Source organism: Danio aesculapii, chromosome 13 (assembly GCF_903798145.1).
Source record: "Danio aesculapii chromosome 13, fDanAes4.1, whole genome shotgun sequence".
NCBI classification, from domain to species: Eukaryota; Metazoa; Chordata; class Actinopteri; order Cypriniformes; family Danionidae; genus Danio; species Danio aesculapii.
The window spans coordinates 27,464,620-27,482,198 of NC_079447.1; the positions used below are offsets into that span (position 1 = coordinate 27,464,620).

The 17,579-nt window shown below is 35.3% G+C and overlaps 1 protein-coding gene across 1 annotated transcript in view; it reads right to left on the reverse strand.

Annotated features, from left to right (window-relative positions):
- Window positions 1–2,387: 2,387 nt before the first annotated feature.
- The window catches only part of sec23ip (SEC23 interacting protein), a 20,586-nt gene continuing 5,394 nt past the window's right edge, over window positions 2,388–17,579 (reverse strand). Inside the window, exons 3-18 of the mRNA XM_056470936.1 lie at window positions 16,378–16,585; window positions 14,491–14,684; window positions 14,314–14,403; window positions 13,250–13,370; window positions 12,973–13,062; window positions 12,249–12,390; window positions 11,415–11,623; window positions 10,751–10,848; window positions 9,174–9,350; window positions 8,351–8,446; window positions 8,101–8,274; window positions 5,587–5,742; window positions 5,354–5,456; window positions 3,209–3,394; window positions 2,951–3,116; window positions 2,388–2,867 (exon numbers count right to left, since the gene is read on the reverse strand). Coding sequence (XP_056326911.1) covers window positions 2,786–2,867; window positions 2,951–3,116; window positions 3,209–3,394; window positions 5,354–5,456; window positions 5,587–5,742; window positions 8,101–8,274; window positions 8,351–8,446; window positions 9,174–9,350; window positions 10,751–10,848; window positions 11,415–11,623; window positions 12,249–12,390; window positions 12,973–13,062; window positions 13,250–13,370; window positions 14,314–14,403; window positions 14,491–14,684; window positions 16,378–16,585 — 2,292 coding nt within the window. The 3' untranslated portion in view covers window positions 2,388–2,785. The remainder of the gene's footprint in view (window positions 2,868–2,950; window positions 3,117–3,208; window positions 3,395–5,353; window positions 5,457–5,586; window positions 5,743–8,100; window positions 8,275–8,350; window positions 8,447–9,173; window positions 9,351–10,750; window positions 10,849–11,414; window positions 11,624–12,248; window positions 12,391–12,972; window positions 13,063–13,249; window positions 13,371–14,313; window positions 14,404–14,490; window positions 14,685–16,377; window positions 16,586–17,579) is intronic.

The window sequence follows — 17,579 nt, forward strand, 5'->3', positions numbered from 1 at the left end:
AGATATTTTTGTCTGTTTTGAAAGCTTAATGCTTTGTAACGAGCAAAGGCTATTAATCTAAGTCTGCTGAAAAAAGTTAAATGAAAAGTAAACAATCAGCAAACATAACCAAGCTCATTCGTAGTTACTCGAGCAAGGACAAACCTCGTTGATTCTTGCAGAATTTTGCACATGAAGAAACTCATTGGTTCTCACTCAAGCAAGCATACTTGAGCTTTGTGGTCAAATCTGAATGTTGTGTTGCTTTCTGATTGGTTATATATGCCAATAAAAAAAAAAAGTCAAATCTGTTCAGAAGGTTTAGATCGGTGTTTCTCAACCATGTTCCTGGAGGACCACCAACACTGCATGTTTCGGATGTCTCCTTTGTCACACCCATTTTTGGTCTTTCAGTCTCTTTCAGTCTCTCTAGTGATCAGAATCATTTGCGTTTGGTTACGAAGACATGGAAAATGTGCAGAGCTGGTGGCCCTCCAGGAACGTGGTTGAGAAACACTAGTTTAGATCAAATTACCTCATTCTGATTCACCCGAATTCATCTGGGAAAACAGAAATCTCTCCTTTTTTAATATATAGATGATGAACAGATTTCTTGTAGGTTTGGAATGACTTTTCCGTGAGAAAACAATGGCAGAATTCAAATTTTTAGTTGAACTAATTCTTTTATATTCTGGGGTTTGTGTTTCACCCTCTGCAACCACTTTGAGATGAATATGTGGTACAATTTTGAGTTATTAAAAATAATAAATTCTCTGACTTGTTATGCCGCTACTGATGAGGACTTTATATTTTAGTATCATTTAAATCAGCAGGTAGATTAAAAATAACTCCAATTCATCATGTTGAATTACATTGTTCATTTTCTAACACAAATAAAAGAAATACACAACCAGACTTTTTAAGGCTGTTTGTCAAAATATGTACTTGATTTCAAAATATGTTCAAAATAAGAACTTGATTTCATATAGCATGTAAATCAGCTAATACGATCTAGATCTAAATATTTTCCCATGTCTAAAATCGTACACATTTTCAGGGTTTGTAAAGGTGCTGGAAATCCTTGAAAATATTAGATTTATTTAGTCTGCCGTTTTCAAGGTTTGTAAAGTGCTTGGATTTTGGATAAAGTGATGATAAATAATAAACTTTTAATCTGTGCCCTATGAATAAGCAGTGGGAAAACAAAATGCATGGAGATTAAAACACTTCATGACTGAACAATGCACGAGATTAAAATGAAATCAAGTCCCCAAGAAATCAAAACTAACTATATGATTTTGTTAGCTCACATTGCCAGTTTTGCACTTCCTGTTTGTTTTCAATTGAATTATCAGATGACGTGACTGAGGTCATGGGCGTGGTTAACATATTAAACCACAGCGCTCCAACTGTCATTTTTTGACAACAAACAAAAATGCTATGCAGGAGGAGTCTGTTAGGTTGTAATAACTCTTCTAAAACCATTTACCCCATATTTCTGAATAAAATGCCTACTTTCCTACATTCAATCAGCCCACGGTAGAAAAAACAAGCCACACTCACTGTTTGCCCATTTAAAATTCTGTTTCTTCGAGTTTAAACACTCCACAATATGAAGCACAGACAGCCCCTACTGAAAAAAACAGCTTAAACCAGCCTAGGCTGGTTGGCCGGTTTTAGCTGGTCAACTAGGCTGGTTTTAGAGGGGTTTTGGCCACTTCCAAGCTGGTTTCCAGCCTGGTCTTAGCTGGAAAATTACCAGCTTGACCAGCCTGGATTAAGCTGGACATAGCTGGTTTTGGCTGGGCTCCCAGCCTGGCTAGTGGCCAAAACCCCTCTAAAACCAGCCTAGGCTGGTTTAAGCAAGTTTTTTCAGTAGGGGAGTGACCATCCTCCTTGGAACTGCAGATGGCGTGTGTGACCGCAGTCATCTACCACGTCTTTATACAATTAACCTAAAAACTAAACACACGAGGTGCCCCACTGCAGTGCGTGTCCTGCATGCCTCTCTGCTATGCCACTAATGGGAGGAAAAGACAGTAATTCAGTGCTGTGCTTGTGGCAAACATGCCATCAGAAATGTTCTACAGAACACCGAAAAACATCTGATAAAATATGTAAATGTATGTAAATAAGCACAACTGTATAATGCAGAAAAACTTGATAATGCAAATGCAAAATGCTTAAATTTGACTGTGTAAAAGATGTAAGAACACTGCGCTTTATAAACGAGGCCTTTGTGCGAGAGTTTCTCCAGATTTAGATGCGATAAACGAGAAACGCCACAGTATGAATCTTAAAATATAGTCCAGGTGCTCAGTACTTCAATCCAAGTGCTAAACACTGATTCCCAAATATTGAACCACGTCCTAAAGTAAATAACTAGCAGTATCTAACAAACCAAAGTAACACATCAGCGACTAACAGTTAAGTTTATTATGTTTTTTCTTTTCACAGCGTAATATCTATCTGTTTCTCATAGCTATATAATAAAGATTCTGTTAATACCTTTTGATTCCGCTCACAGTTGCACTCAAACTCTTGCAGCTGTATAATTTAGGCTATAAAAATGAGGTTTTGAAGAGTCGCGGTGGTATTTAAATCCACTATTTGACTTGAACTTCTTAATTTAAGACATATGGAATAATACAAGTGTATTTCTTTTAATACAACAGACTAAATAACAGAAAATAAAAGTGAGGACAGTCCCAGTTGGAGAGTTGAAAACGGATTAAAATTTCCACTCGTCTGATGTTGAATGTAATGTGAATTCTGACGACGGAGTGGGTTTTGTTGACTGATCTCATCAATGCAGCATCTGATCTGGCTGGATGTTCATAGACTTATAAATTTCCTTCAGAAGAAGCAGAGCTGTGTCTTCAGATTCCCTGAGGAAAAAGATGAACAATAGAAGAGTTTATAAAGCACAAGAAGAGAACGCATATAGACTGCATTACTGAAGATCACACACCAGTAACACAGATGACTCTGGAGTGCAAACAGGTATTCGTTGAAGCTCTCGATGGGTTTCTCCTGCAGGACGTAATCAATGCGGTTTCCTCCGTTCAGCAGACCCACTTTTATGCGGCTTTCCTCCTCCTTCTGAGGCTCGGGGCTCTCCAGCATCTTGCTCTCCTCTGCGAACAGACAGTGAGATTTGGATTTTGACCGAGTCTGAGCTGAAGATTGAGCATGTGTGAACTGATTAGGATAAGAGGATATGACTCACCTTCTCCTCTCTGCATTTCCTCCTCTGCTTTGATCTGATTGGCCACCATGGCGAGCTGTTCGTGCAGTTGAACAGAAGAGGTGTGAGCTCGAGCAAACTCATTGAGAGTCTGCCAAGCGCTCTTCAGAGAGCTGATGAAGCCCTGCTTTAGGTCAGAACCCATCCTGGATAAACTCTCTTTTAATTCTGCTCAAAAGACAAACACAAACAAATGATTAAAAAAATAAACAAATATAAAAACAATAATATTATACATACAGTCTAAATTATTTGCCCTCTACGATTTTATTTTCTTTTTTAAATATTTCCCAAATGATGTTTAACAGATCAAGGAATTTTTCACAGAATTCCCTATAATGTTTTTTCTTGAGAAAGTCTCATTTATTTTATTTTGGCTAGAATAAAAGCAGTTTTTAACTTTTCAAAAACAATTTTAAGGTCAAATGTATTAGCCCAAACCACTGTTACACAATTCATTCATTCATTTTCTTTTCAGTTTAGTCCCTTTATAAATCTGGGGTCGCCACAGCGGATTGACCCGCCAACTTATCCAGCATATGTTTTACTTAGCGGATGCCCTTCCAGCTGCAACCTATCACTGGGAAACACCCATATACACTCACACACACACATACACTACGGCCATTTTAGCTTATTGAATTCATCCATAGCGCATGTCTGTGGTGGAAACAGGAGCACCCAAAGGAAACCCATGTGAACACGGGGAGAACATGCAAACTCCACACAGAAATGCAAACTGACTCAGCCGGAGCTTGAACCAGCGACCCTTCTTGCTGTAAGGCGATCATGCTACCCACTGTGCCACCGTGACAGACTAGAGCCAGACAGAATCTGCTGACATTTTTTCTTATTTCTGCGCAGAATTTTGTTTATAAAAAATCTGCCAATTTATGCAGAACAATTTTGGGAGTATCGTAACTAAAAACGTAAAATATTAAATAAAAAAATAATATTTATTCAAATTTATTTAATACAAATTCAATTTAATAAAAAAAATTAAATAATAATAATAATAATAATAATTAATTAGATCCATTTGGCAAGTCTCTCACATAATGATATATCTACTAAAAGACAGAAAATATTAATTTACAAAAATATTTTGTAAATAAATCATATGAACATTTTCAAATTAGTCAATAATATTACTTTGATTTAAAAATTGAATAAATATACATTTACACACATTTACATAAATCATTTAATAGACTCAATGATATATTCAAAAATCTGTGGAAATCTGCAGATTTCCGTGCACGCAGATTCCGTGTGGGTCTACTAATTACCCTAACTTACCTTATTAAGTTATTAAAACTATTATTTTCAGAAATGTGTTGAAAAAAATCTTTCCATTAAACAAAACTTGGGCACAAAAATTATACAAGGGGCTAATAATTCAGGAGGTATATAACTGTATATAAAATATATAAGATCAAATATTTAGAATAAATAAAAATAAAATAAATATTTAATTAAATTAATATATAAATACAGAATAAATATTAATTAATAAAGAACAGTCTATAAACAAGTATAGCATTATTAATAATAATAATAATAATATATAAATAATATTAAAACCTTTAAATTGGAGTTATTATTGATATTCATTCATTTTCCTTCAGCTTAGTCTCTATTTATTAGGAGTCACCACAGTGAAATGAACTATTCCAGCAAATGTTTTACACAGTGGATGCCCTTCCAGCTGCAACCCAGTATTGGGAAACACCCATACACATTCCTTCACACTCATACACTACGACCAATTTAGTTTACTCAGTTACACCTATAGCGCATGCCTTTGGACGTGTGGGGGAAAGCGGAGCACCCGGAGGAAACCCACGCCAGCACGAGGAGAACATGCAAACTCCCCAGAGAAATGTCAACTGGCCCAGCCAGGAGTCGACCCAGCAACCTTCTTGCTGTGAGGCGACAGTGCTAACCACTAAGCCACCATGCCGCACCATTGATATACATATTATAGTTAAAAAAATGTTATTATTTAAATGACTTATGATTTAATGAATAATTATTATTTAAATGTAAACATTGTTTTTCATTTTTAAATTCTAAATATCTTAGAAACATCATTAAAAAATGCAGAGAAATGATCTAACACATTACCGAGATGAAGCCTTTTCCTCCCTTTATGATGAGGGATCAAAACTGGCTCCAGGTCAATGTCTGGTAAGATCATCGGCTCAATTCTGTAAGCAACTGGATCCAGCTAAAAGCACAAAGGAGAAGCTCATTAATGTATCAGCACAAATTAACTTGTTCATTACTCTCGATTGACACACACAGTTTCGTTTTAACAGTTTAGATAAGTAGACGACAAGCTAAGACACAGCTCTCACAGGATGGTAGATGTTGAAGAACCCTTTGCAGGTGGGAAGCTGGTAAGACTCTTCAATTTTCTCCACTCCACGAACTGTCAGAAACATCCCGATGGGAGAACCCAGAGCGAAGAAATTCACCGGTTCAAAGTCCAGAGCATGATAGATCACTGACACCTACATGAGAACATTCACACACAAAAAAATTCACACAAAAGTCAGTGGCTAGTAACTGCAATCACCGTCACTGGTTTTAAAATAACATAAAACATAGCCTAAGATGAACCCTTAAACATAGATTAACCCTTGTCTTATGAACTGATCAGACTGATTCTTACTTCATGGGCCTATTCAGATCTAAAATAAAGAGTCTATCAATAAATCAATCAAAAAAGGACAATGAGTATACAAGTATAAACATGGTCTAAAATGCAATAGTTCTGTACCTAATAACATCATTAAAACAGTCCACATGTCTTCAGTGACTCAATTGGAATATTTTCAAGCTACGAGAATCCTTTTGTGTGTACATAAATCAAAAATGGCAACTTTATTCAACGATTTCTCCTTGTATCCTAAGAGGCATATGCCACTGAACCGTGCTTATGAACATGCGCAATATACTGACAATGAGGGAAAAAAAACTGTTGAATAAAGCTGTTATTTTTGTTTTATGTGTGCACAAAAAGCCTTCTTGTAGCTTGATAATATTCCTATTCAACCACTGAAGACATATGAACTATTTTGAAGATGTTTTCTGATCCCTTCCTGGACAAGTCGGGGATCTTGTTGTCTATGGAGGATAAGGGAGCTCTCAGATTTCACCTAAAAAGATATGTTAATTTTTATTCTGAAAAAACTAAAACAAAGTCTCCGGTGTTTGATGACATGAGTGTGAATAAACAGATTTTTGGGTGAACTAAGCCTTTAGAGAGGTAGTTGAAACCTTTAAAGAGGTAGTGAAAGCTTTTGTGGTGTAAACGCTCAACTTAGCAAGCAATTTTGAGTCATCTAATAGACATTTAAGCACCAGACATATTGGTTCAAACAAGGCTAAGTTTGGGCTGTCACTGAAAATCTAACAGGCATCTACCAGTAGTCAAAATAGACGAGTAGTCATTCATTCCTGTCTATTTGACTAGTCTAGCCAAGAAGAAACTTCAACACTGTAACAAAATTCCTGTTTTAATTCATTGAAATATATTTAATTCAATCCCATTTAAATGTAACAACCTGTAGATCTGAAAGCATTCTTGAAATAGCAGTATAATAGTAGTGGAAATAGTCTAGAAATAGTAGCAAAATATCTTCATCCTATCACTTTGATCCATAGATCGAGGCCCAATCACCATGCTACACCCTAGTCCTTCCCTTCCTCCTCGCTTTTGCACATTCACATGAAGGGGCTCTCGATAGTTTCTTGGTTGGAGTCTTAGGGGTAGGGGAAAGTGTCAGATAGCTCTTTAAATGAGTGATATAAATGAAGGGGTATGAGAAATTTTCCTGAATACAGGAGCTACAGCTCTAGTAAGCAAAAGAGATTCACAAATGAAAAAAATGGCATTAATAAGGACTTTCACTACAAACAAGCATTGGTTTTCTTACATTCATGTTTAACAGTCAAGCTCTTGAAAAAAAACATAGAAATCAAATTTTACAAATTTTCTCAAACAATAGTTCTTAATAATAACCGCTTCATGTCCCACAACATATTTTAAATTCTGAAACCAGATGACTAGACAGTCAGAATAGTCTAGTGGCAGGGAATCATCTGGAATAAAGTTACTGTTGTTTTCTTGTGGTTACATTCATCAATATGAGCACTGTGTAAATACACAGTACAGTTTAGTGCGTCTTGTATCATGATTAGGGCCAGACAGAATCTGCGAATGTTTTTTGCTATTTCTGCTGAATTATTTTGGAAGTATCATAACTAAAACCTTAATATGTGAAATAAAAAATAATATCTTATTAATTTTATTTAATGTTTAAGATGCAAATCCAATTAGAATCACTTTATTTGGTAAACAAGGCAATTCTCTCATATAATATCTCTACTAAAAGACAAAAAATATGACTGTACAAACTGCATTGTACATAAATCAGATGAACATTTTCATATTAGACAATAATATTACTATAATTAATTAAAACACTGAATAAATATAGATTTATATACATTTACTCAAGTAAATAAACACAATTAATGATGGGCTAAAAATCTGCGCGCGCAGAATCCGTGTGGTATGTATGAAATCGAGACCCTCAGGGAAATCTGGTGGCTCTGAACTGAAAATTAACAACTTTTTCTAATGTCAAAATATAGCGCAAAACAACTTTGTGTGTGGGTAATTGCCTTCTGGAATGACGACATCTCATATGTCATATAACCTAAAGCGACAACATATGATGACATGTGTTGGTGTAGTGGTGGTATTTCATTTCATAGGGTATTATTTTCAAGGGCCAAGGGCGAGGCTTAGAGTATAAAATAGCATTGGGTGCATAAATATGAGGTGCATATTTAAGCATTACCTGTCCTGTGCCAATCTCAAAGTAGTTGTAATCCACGTGGATTGAAGACATGGTTCTTCCCACTGGCAGTTTGTTGATGGTGGGATCTGGTGTGGGCTCAGTCTGAACTGGAGCTTGGGTCTGCTTCAGTTCCTCTTTTTCAACAGACTTCTCTTTCAATGCCTTTCGAGCAGCCTGTCGAACAAACGTCACATGAAACTTGACGAATACCAAAGCCATACAACTACTGAAAGACTGAAACGAAAAGTGCCTCTTTTGCAGACTTCTCCTTGATATAATTGGCGAGTTTTTTACGTGGCCCCAGAGGAATGCTCATTTCCTTTAGATCATCCACTGTGCACATTAGCTGCAATAAAGATCAAGAACAACAATTAGTTCAGATTTTAATACTAAAGTTAAGACAAAGAAAGAGAGAGTTTAGAATTTATTGCTATATCAGCTTCTCTAGCTATTTCATGGCAAAACCAGATCGAACTTAGAACATTTTATAAATATCATCATGTTTATATATGAAATATTTATTTATTTTTAATAGATATTTAATGGAGAGCGTCAACTTACCTAATTAACCAAATTAAGCCTATAAATTGCACTTTAAGCTAAATACTAGTATCTTTAAAAATATCTAGTCAATATTATGTACTGTCATCAGGGCAAGGATAAAAGAAATCAGTTAGAAACTAGTTCTTAAAACTATTGTGTGTAGAAATGGGTTGAAAAAAAGCTCTCCGTTAAACAGAACTTGGGTAAAAAAAATATAAAAGAATTACAATTTAACAGCAGAGCTAATAATTCTGACTTCCACTGTATATTTAACAATAAAACACATCATTAGCTATAAATAACATACATAAGATATAAATCTAAAACAGTTTATAAAAGATTATTTTTGATATAATTTCTTGCATTTTTGAAGCATTCATAACTATTTACTCTCCAGATAAATATCATTGTCTGATAACATTAAAAACAGGGCATTCCAAAAGTAGAGGTTTAACAGTTTGACTTCTGTTGCAATATTGACATTTTGAGGGACAAAAAAATCTTCAAAAGCTCATTTTAAATGTTCTCACCAGAGACTCAACATCAATTTTCTCATTTTCAAAAATGCTTAAATATTCAGACAATCCAATTGTCTCCAGAACAGACGACAGGCTGCCAGTCTCCTCCTCTTCTTCCTCATTTGTCTCTTCCTCAACAGCCACTACAGGAAGCACTTCAGTAGCCTGAACTTCAGTGGCCGAATTAACCTAAAACAGTTAACAATTAAAAGATGATGTGATAAAGGTTGTATGTTACAGGAATGCCCTAAACAAAATATCACATTTGAATAGTCCGCATTTTCCAAAAATATATATACACCATAAAAGCATTAAGTTTACTTTACTTTAAAAAGGTGAGATAACCCATTTGAAACTGTTCAATTGACTTAATTTTTATAATTATGCACATAGTCAATTTACTCAATTTTAAGGTAACCTGTTTATTTTTTTAAGTAAAGTCAACTAATGGCTTTTTACAGTGTATAAGTTTCTTCGTGTCAAAACTGCATTGTGGCACAGATAAGACACAATTTATTATTGTAGTCAAAAATAAATGTAAAAAGGGACACCAGCACCCTAAAATTAATCTTAACATTTATAAACATGTTTTAGCTCCCCTCATTCCATAGCAAAGCCTTTAAACAGAGGTCAGAAAAAAGAGAATAGAGAACAAAAGAATAATAAAAATCTATTTAAAATAAGCACAAAAACATCCATTTACTATATATAAATAAAAAAAATATTTAAAAAAATAAATAATAATAATCAAGCTTATATGGCAGCACGGTGGCTCAATGGTTAGCACTGTTGCCTCACAGCAAGAAGGTCACTGGTTCGAGTCCTGGCTGGGCATTTCTCTTAGTGGGGTTTGCATGTTCTTCCCGTATTTGCATGGGTTTCCTCCGGGTGCTCCGATTTACCCCACAGCCCAAAGATATGTGCTATAAGTGAATTGAATAAACTAAATCAGCCGTAGTGTATGAGTGTCTGTGAATGAGAGCGTGTGTGTGGTTGTTTCCCAGAACTGGGCAGTGGCTGAAAGGGCATCCGCTGTGTAAAACATACGCTTCAATAGTTGGCAGTTCATTCCGCTGTCGCAACCTCTGATAAATAAGGGACTAAGCCGAAGGAAAATAAATGAATGAATGAGTCAAGCTTATAAAATGGAGTAAAGCGAAATGAAATCGGTGTAAAATGTGCAATACAAGTGTGTCAAGTATGCTACACAAATCTTTTTCTCTCTCATTCAACACAAATGGATTTGCTTAAAAATTGGTCCGCTTGGTTGAGGGGCAAGATCATGACATGGTGGAAGTAGCAGCTGTACTGAGCAGCTCCTGTCACATTTACTCTATATTTTCTTAAATAAGGAATGCAAGCTCTGTATTTTGGTCATAAATCTTGTGCAGTATGTCACTAAAGACCTTTTGGTCGCAATCCTTTAGGTAAAAATGCCAAAAATGCCATAAATGTTATGCTTGAATTATTTAGGTCTCTTTGGAATATAAGCAAATAAATATATAGTCAGTTAGATTAGCAAAAATATGATACTTGTTTTATTAATGTGGAGCATTTATTGGTTAAATTCATTTACAATGTTTCAATACCTGTTTCGCATTAGGTGCAGGATTTCCATTGAAAAGTGGAGCTGAAATGGGGGAGCCGATCTTCTGATTGGACAGTAGATCAAAAAGTATCAAAGAGCCTATAGATTAAGTAAAGAAATACAAGACAATTGCAAAAACAAATATGAATAATGGTTCAGTTCAGCACATGATGTTTTTATACCTCAAATCTATTTAGATTTAGCTTATCCACTTAAAGCCAAGAATCATTGGGTGTGTTCACACTTAGCATGTTTATGCAGTTTATTTAAATAACTGCAAATGCTGCTATCTGAAACTTGGTCCATCCCAAACAAGTTTAACAATAAAACTAATGTGGTTTGACTGAAATATAAATGCGCACGGACAGAAGACATTGAAATGAACTAAAAACAGGACATGCTATTGTGACCATTAAAAGGTCATCTCATGTATACCTCATCTCATGTATACCTCATCTCATGTATACCTCATGGGAAATGTGTCTCTATGCAGCAGACAACAATGGAGTGAAGAGGGAACTGCTTTGATATATTTTTAAGCTCGTCACAGGTGCTGCATGCATAGTTTTCTTTGTAAGTTCGAAACAAAGGCAGCAAGAGAACGGTTATAGTTATAAGTATGAACACACCCAGAGCTTAATCATGTTAAAAGAAAGCATTCTCACCCAAGCTGTGTCCAGCTACAGACACCCTGCCTTTAAAATCTGGGTTTCTTTGCATGAATAGTGTGTGTAAACGGTTCATCTCAAAAGCAACGGTGTCCATAATGGTCTGGCAGTATGTCGGGCTGTTGTAGAAAAGCACGTCTAGAAGGGTTTCATTAGTGAAGTGACGTAATCGACCAGTGCTGGGCAGTGTAATCTTCTTTATCCTCCTACATAATAAAAAAATATATTAGAAAATAGATCTTATGTCGAAAAACTTATGTGAGTTTTATTGACTCCTCTTTATTGACATAGACCTCTTTCAGCATTGTTTTGCATGTCTCATTTTATTTTTGTTTATTTATTTATTTATTTAAATGTGTTTTGATATGGTTAACATTACCTTACATATCCTTTAATACCTGTATAGTTTATTGTATACTTTGATCTATATTATTTTTATATGATTAAAAATATAGATATTTATAATTGAGCATATTTCTGTCGTTTCCTCTTCAGTCCAACAAGTTAATAATATTGACTAGTTTTTCTCCTTCTCATAATCCCTGTAAACTTATATTTAGTTTAGTACATATATTTTCTTATTATGCTCACTGTGGTATGTAGATTGTTAGTCAAAGTTATGTTTGTGTTTATACAAATACAACAGAACAACAAAAATTATTAAAAAAAACATAATATAATATTGATTTTTATTATCACATCCATACAAAAGAAATTGGTTTGAGTTTAGATTATTAATCAGCAAAAGTCAACACGAGAACATGCGTTTTATGTGTAATCGATACAGCACCCAAGTACATCTGAATGTATGTATGCATGTCATCTTTCTACCTGTCAACTCCAGTAGCATCTCCATGCAGAGCGGTGTGCCAGTGCACAGGCAGAAACTCCACACGACTGATGACATGATCGTCACGGGCCTTCCTGAAATGACTATTAAGCAACTTCAAGGACACACTCCGGAAATCATCCACTGTGAACAAACAAACAAACAAACAAACAAACATGTTGACTGAAGCAAAATAAACTGTATTCAAAATCAAGAATGAACCTGAAGTGGGATACGTTAAATGGACTAAACTATTACAGTGATGGTGCACTAAAGAAAGAAATTGTACTTGGTTTCAGACCTTTATGAGTTTCTTCCATTGAACACAAAGAATATATTTTGAAGAAAGCTGAAAATGTCCAACCATTGACATGCATAGCAAGAAAAACAAATAGAGTGGAAGTCAATGGTTGCAGGTTTCCAGCTTTCTTCAAAATATTATCTTTTGTGTTCAAAAGAAATACAGTAGTCAATGCTTGATGTGGTTCAATCTCTTTATCAAACTTGTCCTAAAACTACTAAACTATACCCATTCTTGACTTAGGAAATTAAAAAAACACATTGTTGTTCCACTTCAAATGTTGAAAACTTTAGATTTGAAACAAGCAAAGGATGAATAGATGATGGCAAAATGTTCAGTTTTGGGTGAACTATCCCCTTAACTGTAACCTATTGAATTGTCTCATAAACTGTATTTGATCTGGAGAATAATTTAGTGTAACATACCGCACTCCACCATACTCCTAAACCTCAGATCACAGACAGGACCAATGCCGTGCACCATAAAAACCAGATGATCAACCTGAGGCATCTCACCTAGACAGGAAATTGCAATAATCTTCAGTCATTCCTCTATGCTAAGCATTCACATTGAAATAATGTTTGACATATCATATTTGGAAATATTTGAAAATAATAAGGAATTTTAAGGTGGAAAAAAAATCACTAATTTCTGTCAGGATTAAGTAAGAAAATGAGAATTCTAACGTCAGAAGTTATTTACCATCAGGGACTTCATCATGGTCATCGTCCACACCTCTCTTGACAACGCGAGGTCGAGTCTGGCCATCCTGTGTTGTACCCCATTCATCAGGCACGGCAGACGGCTGAAACTGCACAATCACCTGAGGAAGAACAAAGCACAGTTAGGCTAAAAGAAACAATGTTAACTATGAAAGCACATTCCAGCCACAAATAAAAATAAGGTAATTGTGACTTACTATGACAATTCTAACTTCTTCTCTCTCCACACAGTTCTGACTATTTTACTCAGAAATCTTAGATTACTTTTTTCTGTTTTAGGTCATCCCACAATTTTTTTATCGACTGTATTTCTTGCAATTCTGACATTAATTCTTACATTTCAGATATTATTTCTTTATAATTCCTGAGATTCTTTTATGCTAGTTCTGAGTTTTTCCCCCAAAGGATTGCTTATTTACATCTTTTTTCACTTAAAACTGCAACTTTGTTTGGCAGTGCTTGTATGATTCAATTCAAGTTTACTTGTATAGGTCTTTTCCTAATAGTTATTGTTCCAAAGCAACTTCACAAAAGGTGCACATCATTACAGTACAGTCAAAATCCTAAAACATAAGAAGTTGTTTATAGGGTGGGTATTATACTGTATAAACATAGTTAACCTGCAGTTATAGAGTATATGGTGTCCTTCCAAAAAAAGGTGACGTCGATGTGTTTAATACATGTTCAATGAATTGCATTTCACCCTTCAGGATCACAATTTCATTTTACATCTCAAAATTCTAAGATACAATTCTTAGGATCATGAATTTACATTCTTTAATCCTAACATGCATTACTTATAATGGTCACTTTATTTCTTGCATGTTTATATGCTCACAATTCTGACTATTTTTCAAAATTCTGTTCATTTCTTGTTCTGTGTATTTTGTTTTACAATTCAGTTTTTTTTCTTTTTGTTACAACATTTTTTTTTTGTCTTAGAGCTGTGAAATATAAACTAGCAATTTTGTATTTTTTAGAACAAGTTTCTATAGTTTACCATCTACTGTCTATTCTTCCTCAAAGTATCTGATAGAGTTGTACCTTTGGATTGTGCATCACGATGGTCTCCCCAGATGGGAACTCCAGTCTGCGGTGCCACTGATTAGTGGTGACTGCTTTCTTATATTCTGCCTGTTTACAACATACCCAACATTGAACTATTAAATGGCGTCCTGAACGGTCATCATTCAGAATATAGTTGTACAGAGGAGCACAAACCTCCAGCTTTTCACTGAAGTCTTCTGAATAGGGGATGAAGCGACTGTCTGTATCTCCTTTGTAGAACCAAGTACAGCGGCGGACCTCTGTGGGGTCCTCTTCCCAGTACACGGAAGTCCGTGTGCGATCATACAGTTGAACATCATAGCGTCCTCCATCCGTACACACAATCACACTCTCTGGATCTGGCTGAACTAAAGCAACAGATTGCAAAGTGATTACGTGGGGAAACAGACTAAGAGTGGCCACACGCTCTTGGCATACAGAAAAACACTTTTAAAAGAGTTCATTTCCAATAAATTACATGACAGAGATGATGTGACAGATGAAGTGTTTAGCTTAATATTAGTCAGGTTGGCTATCCAAAAGTAAACTGCACACATCAAAAGCAGACAGCTAAATAGCAGGAACACCTTGCACAATTTATCCTGCCAATAAAACACTTTAAAATTCTCGTGAAGTGCTTTCAAATGTGCATTTTTTAATTCACTATTTGGCATAATTTCAACTAAAAAAATGAAGAGCGGGTGGGACATTGCAACGTTCACACTGCAGCCAAATGTGGCCCAAATCTGATTTTTCCACCACGTGACTCAGGGAATGGCAGTGTGAACAGCCCAAACCGTATGGAATCTGATCTTTTCAGTTCAGATTTGTGCCACTTTCATATGTAGTATTAAATCAGACACAGATCTGATGTTTTGCAAAGTGACCACAGTGTGAACGGTTATGTCGGATTTCATGTGACTTTTACATAATCTTCGAGCAACATGCGTCATGATTCTGTGCTGCAAACATCATCTACTCCTCAGCAGCATAGTAGAATGGCACACAGGGCTCTTTACCACTGAAAGCTGGTTGTTCATGTGGAAAAAAAATATGAAGGGAAAACTAGTGCTTGTTAACCAATCTGGTTAACGATTGGGGAATGGGTTGATCGCGAAGCCGAGGGGAAACATCCATACACACTCATACATACACACCCATTCACACTCATACACTATGGACCCAATTCACCTGTACCGCATGTTTTTGGACTGTGGGGGAAACCGAAGCACCCAGAGGAAATCCACATGAGCGCGGGGAGAACATGCAAACTCCACACAGAAACGCCAAATGACCCAGCCGAGGCTCTAACCAGCAAGTGCTGTAAGGCAACAGCGCTACCTCGTCATCCACTGTTGTTTATAACGTAGTAAAATGAAATATCTCTGCAAACAGAGATAAATCAACTTCACAGTTCAGTCTGCGGCTGCTCATTAACCATTGTAGAGTTCACTACACCGGTAGTCAGATAGATGTGCACCGCCGTGGTTGTCATAAATCACAAATGATCAGTGTTTTCAATCACAAGTGACTGATTCAAATGCCGAAATACACATTGGTAGTAGCAAAACAACCTTTTACAGTTCATGAAACACACCACGGTTGTCTGTGAAAAGGGCAATAATCATATTAAGCATAATCTGACAACGTGCTTCATACAGTATACACGTGTGCAGTGCCGGAGTGGGACTCCTTTTCAGCCCTGGAGTAGCGTTAAGTTTCATCACAGCTCTACCAGTGAGGGTGGTTGAGCTTAAGCGCATCATATTAAAAGCATATGATAAGCGTCTTGAAGGGGGCAGAGCATGTAAAATACTAGAGAGCATTTGATTGGTCAAGATTTGATGAGAAACTGAAGTATGAGGTGATGTAAAAAAAATGCTGATCCATTTAGACAGAAGTGGCACTATAAGTGTTTATATCTTCTAAACGTGAATTTTGTCATTGGTTTGTACCACACTAGCTTATAGATATTCTTGAAGACTAACCTACTGATACTAACATCTAAAAAACGTTATTTTAATTTCACTGGACCTTTAATGAAAGCACTTATTGTCTTACCAGAGTTGAACGTCTCTTCCAAGCGAATAGAATCCAAAATACTGAAGGGTAGCCAGACTACTTTTGACTCCACTTGCTTGCAGTAGAACCAGTGAGGTTGCACAGGCTCATAAACATTATATGTGTATGGCATCATTGGGTTGGCAGGAACTAATGGTCCGGCCATGCTGGTTGTAGCAGGGGGCGGTGGGATCTGTGTTGGGGGTGGCTAAAATATAGCAAAGCAGTGTTAGCACAAAGTACAATCCACTTGTAAAACTGTAATAAAACATCTTCTGTTTCCTTAAACATGCTTAATACACACTTGATTAAACATTTGGAAAATCAAGAATTATATAGTAATGCACATACTTTAAATATACAATATTAACACCAACAGTTCTCTTTTTAATCAAGCAAACAAAACTAATGGAAAATTTCTAAGAAATACGTGACAACAGAAAAAAGAGCATTTCTGTTAAATGGCTTTCATATTTAAAAAAGATCAGATTGAAACCCTCATCTTATCATCATAAAGATCTTGAAGCCAAATTTTCTGATTATTATATTAATAACATATAGGGATGCGCCATTTAAGAACTGTTTTGTCTTACATTAAAATATGAAAAGCTAAAATCAATTATATGAACTACTGAATTTAGTCATTAACATTACACTGATGTAACTATTACATTTTTGAGGTAACTGAATAATGACTAAAGTAAACAAATTTCACATTCATTTTTTTCACATTTAAAAAAAAAATACAGCTTTCATTAAATTATCAGATTTGTAGATGGGGAAACTATTTGGCATTTTTAGAGGATGAATAAGGTCACAGTGGTTACATGCATGGTAAAAGTGTAATTATCTAATTTTGTTTATGTATTATTATCGTTTTTATTATTTTATTTATATATACACGTTTATATTTTTTGTATGTGTGCTTTTTTATTTATTGAGTTTATATTATTTATCTGTGTTTATTAGATTTTTGATAGCAACATAAATTACTGTAACTGTCGCTGTTAGGGAGGGGAGGGGTAAGGGGATGTAAAAATGTGTAAACTGATGGTACTGTTAAATTATTGAAGAAAATAAAACATTTAAATCATAAAAAATTTATAAATTTGATTTAAAAAAATATGTGAAAAATACAATGAAAAAAAGTTATTTGATATAGAAAGTTTAAAATAAAAGAAAGAAAGTGATTGTTACTGAAT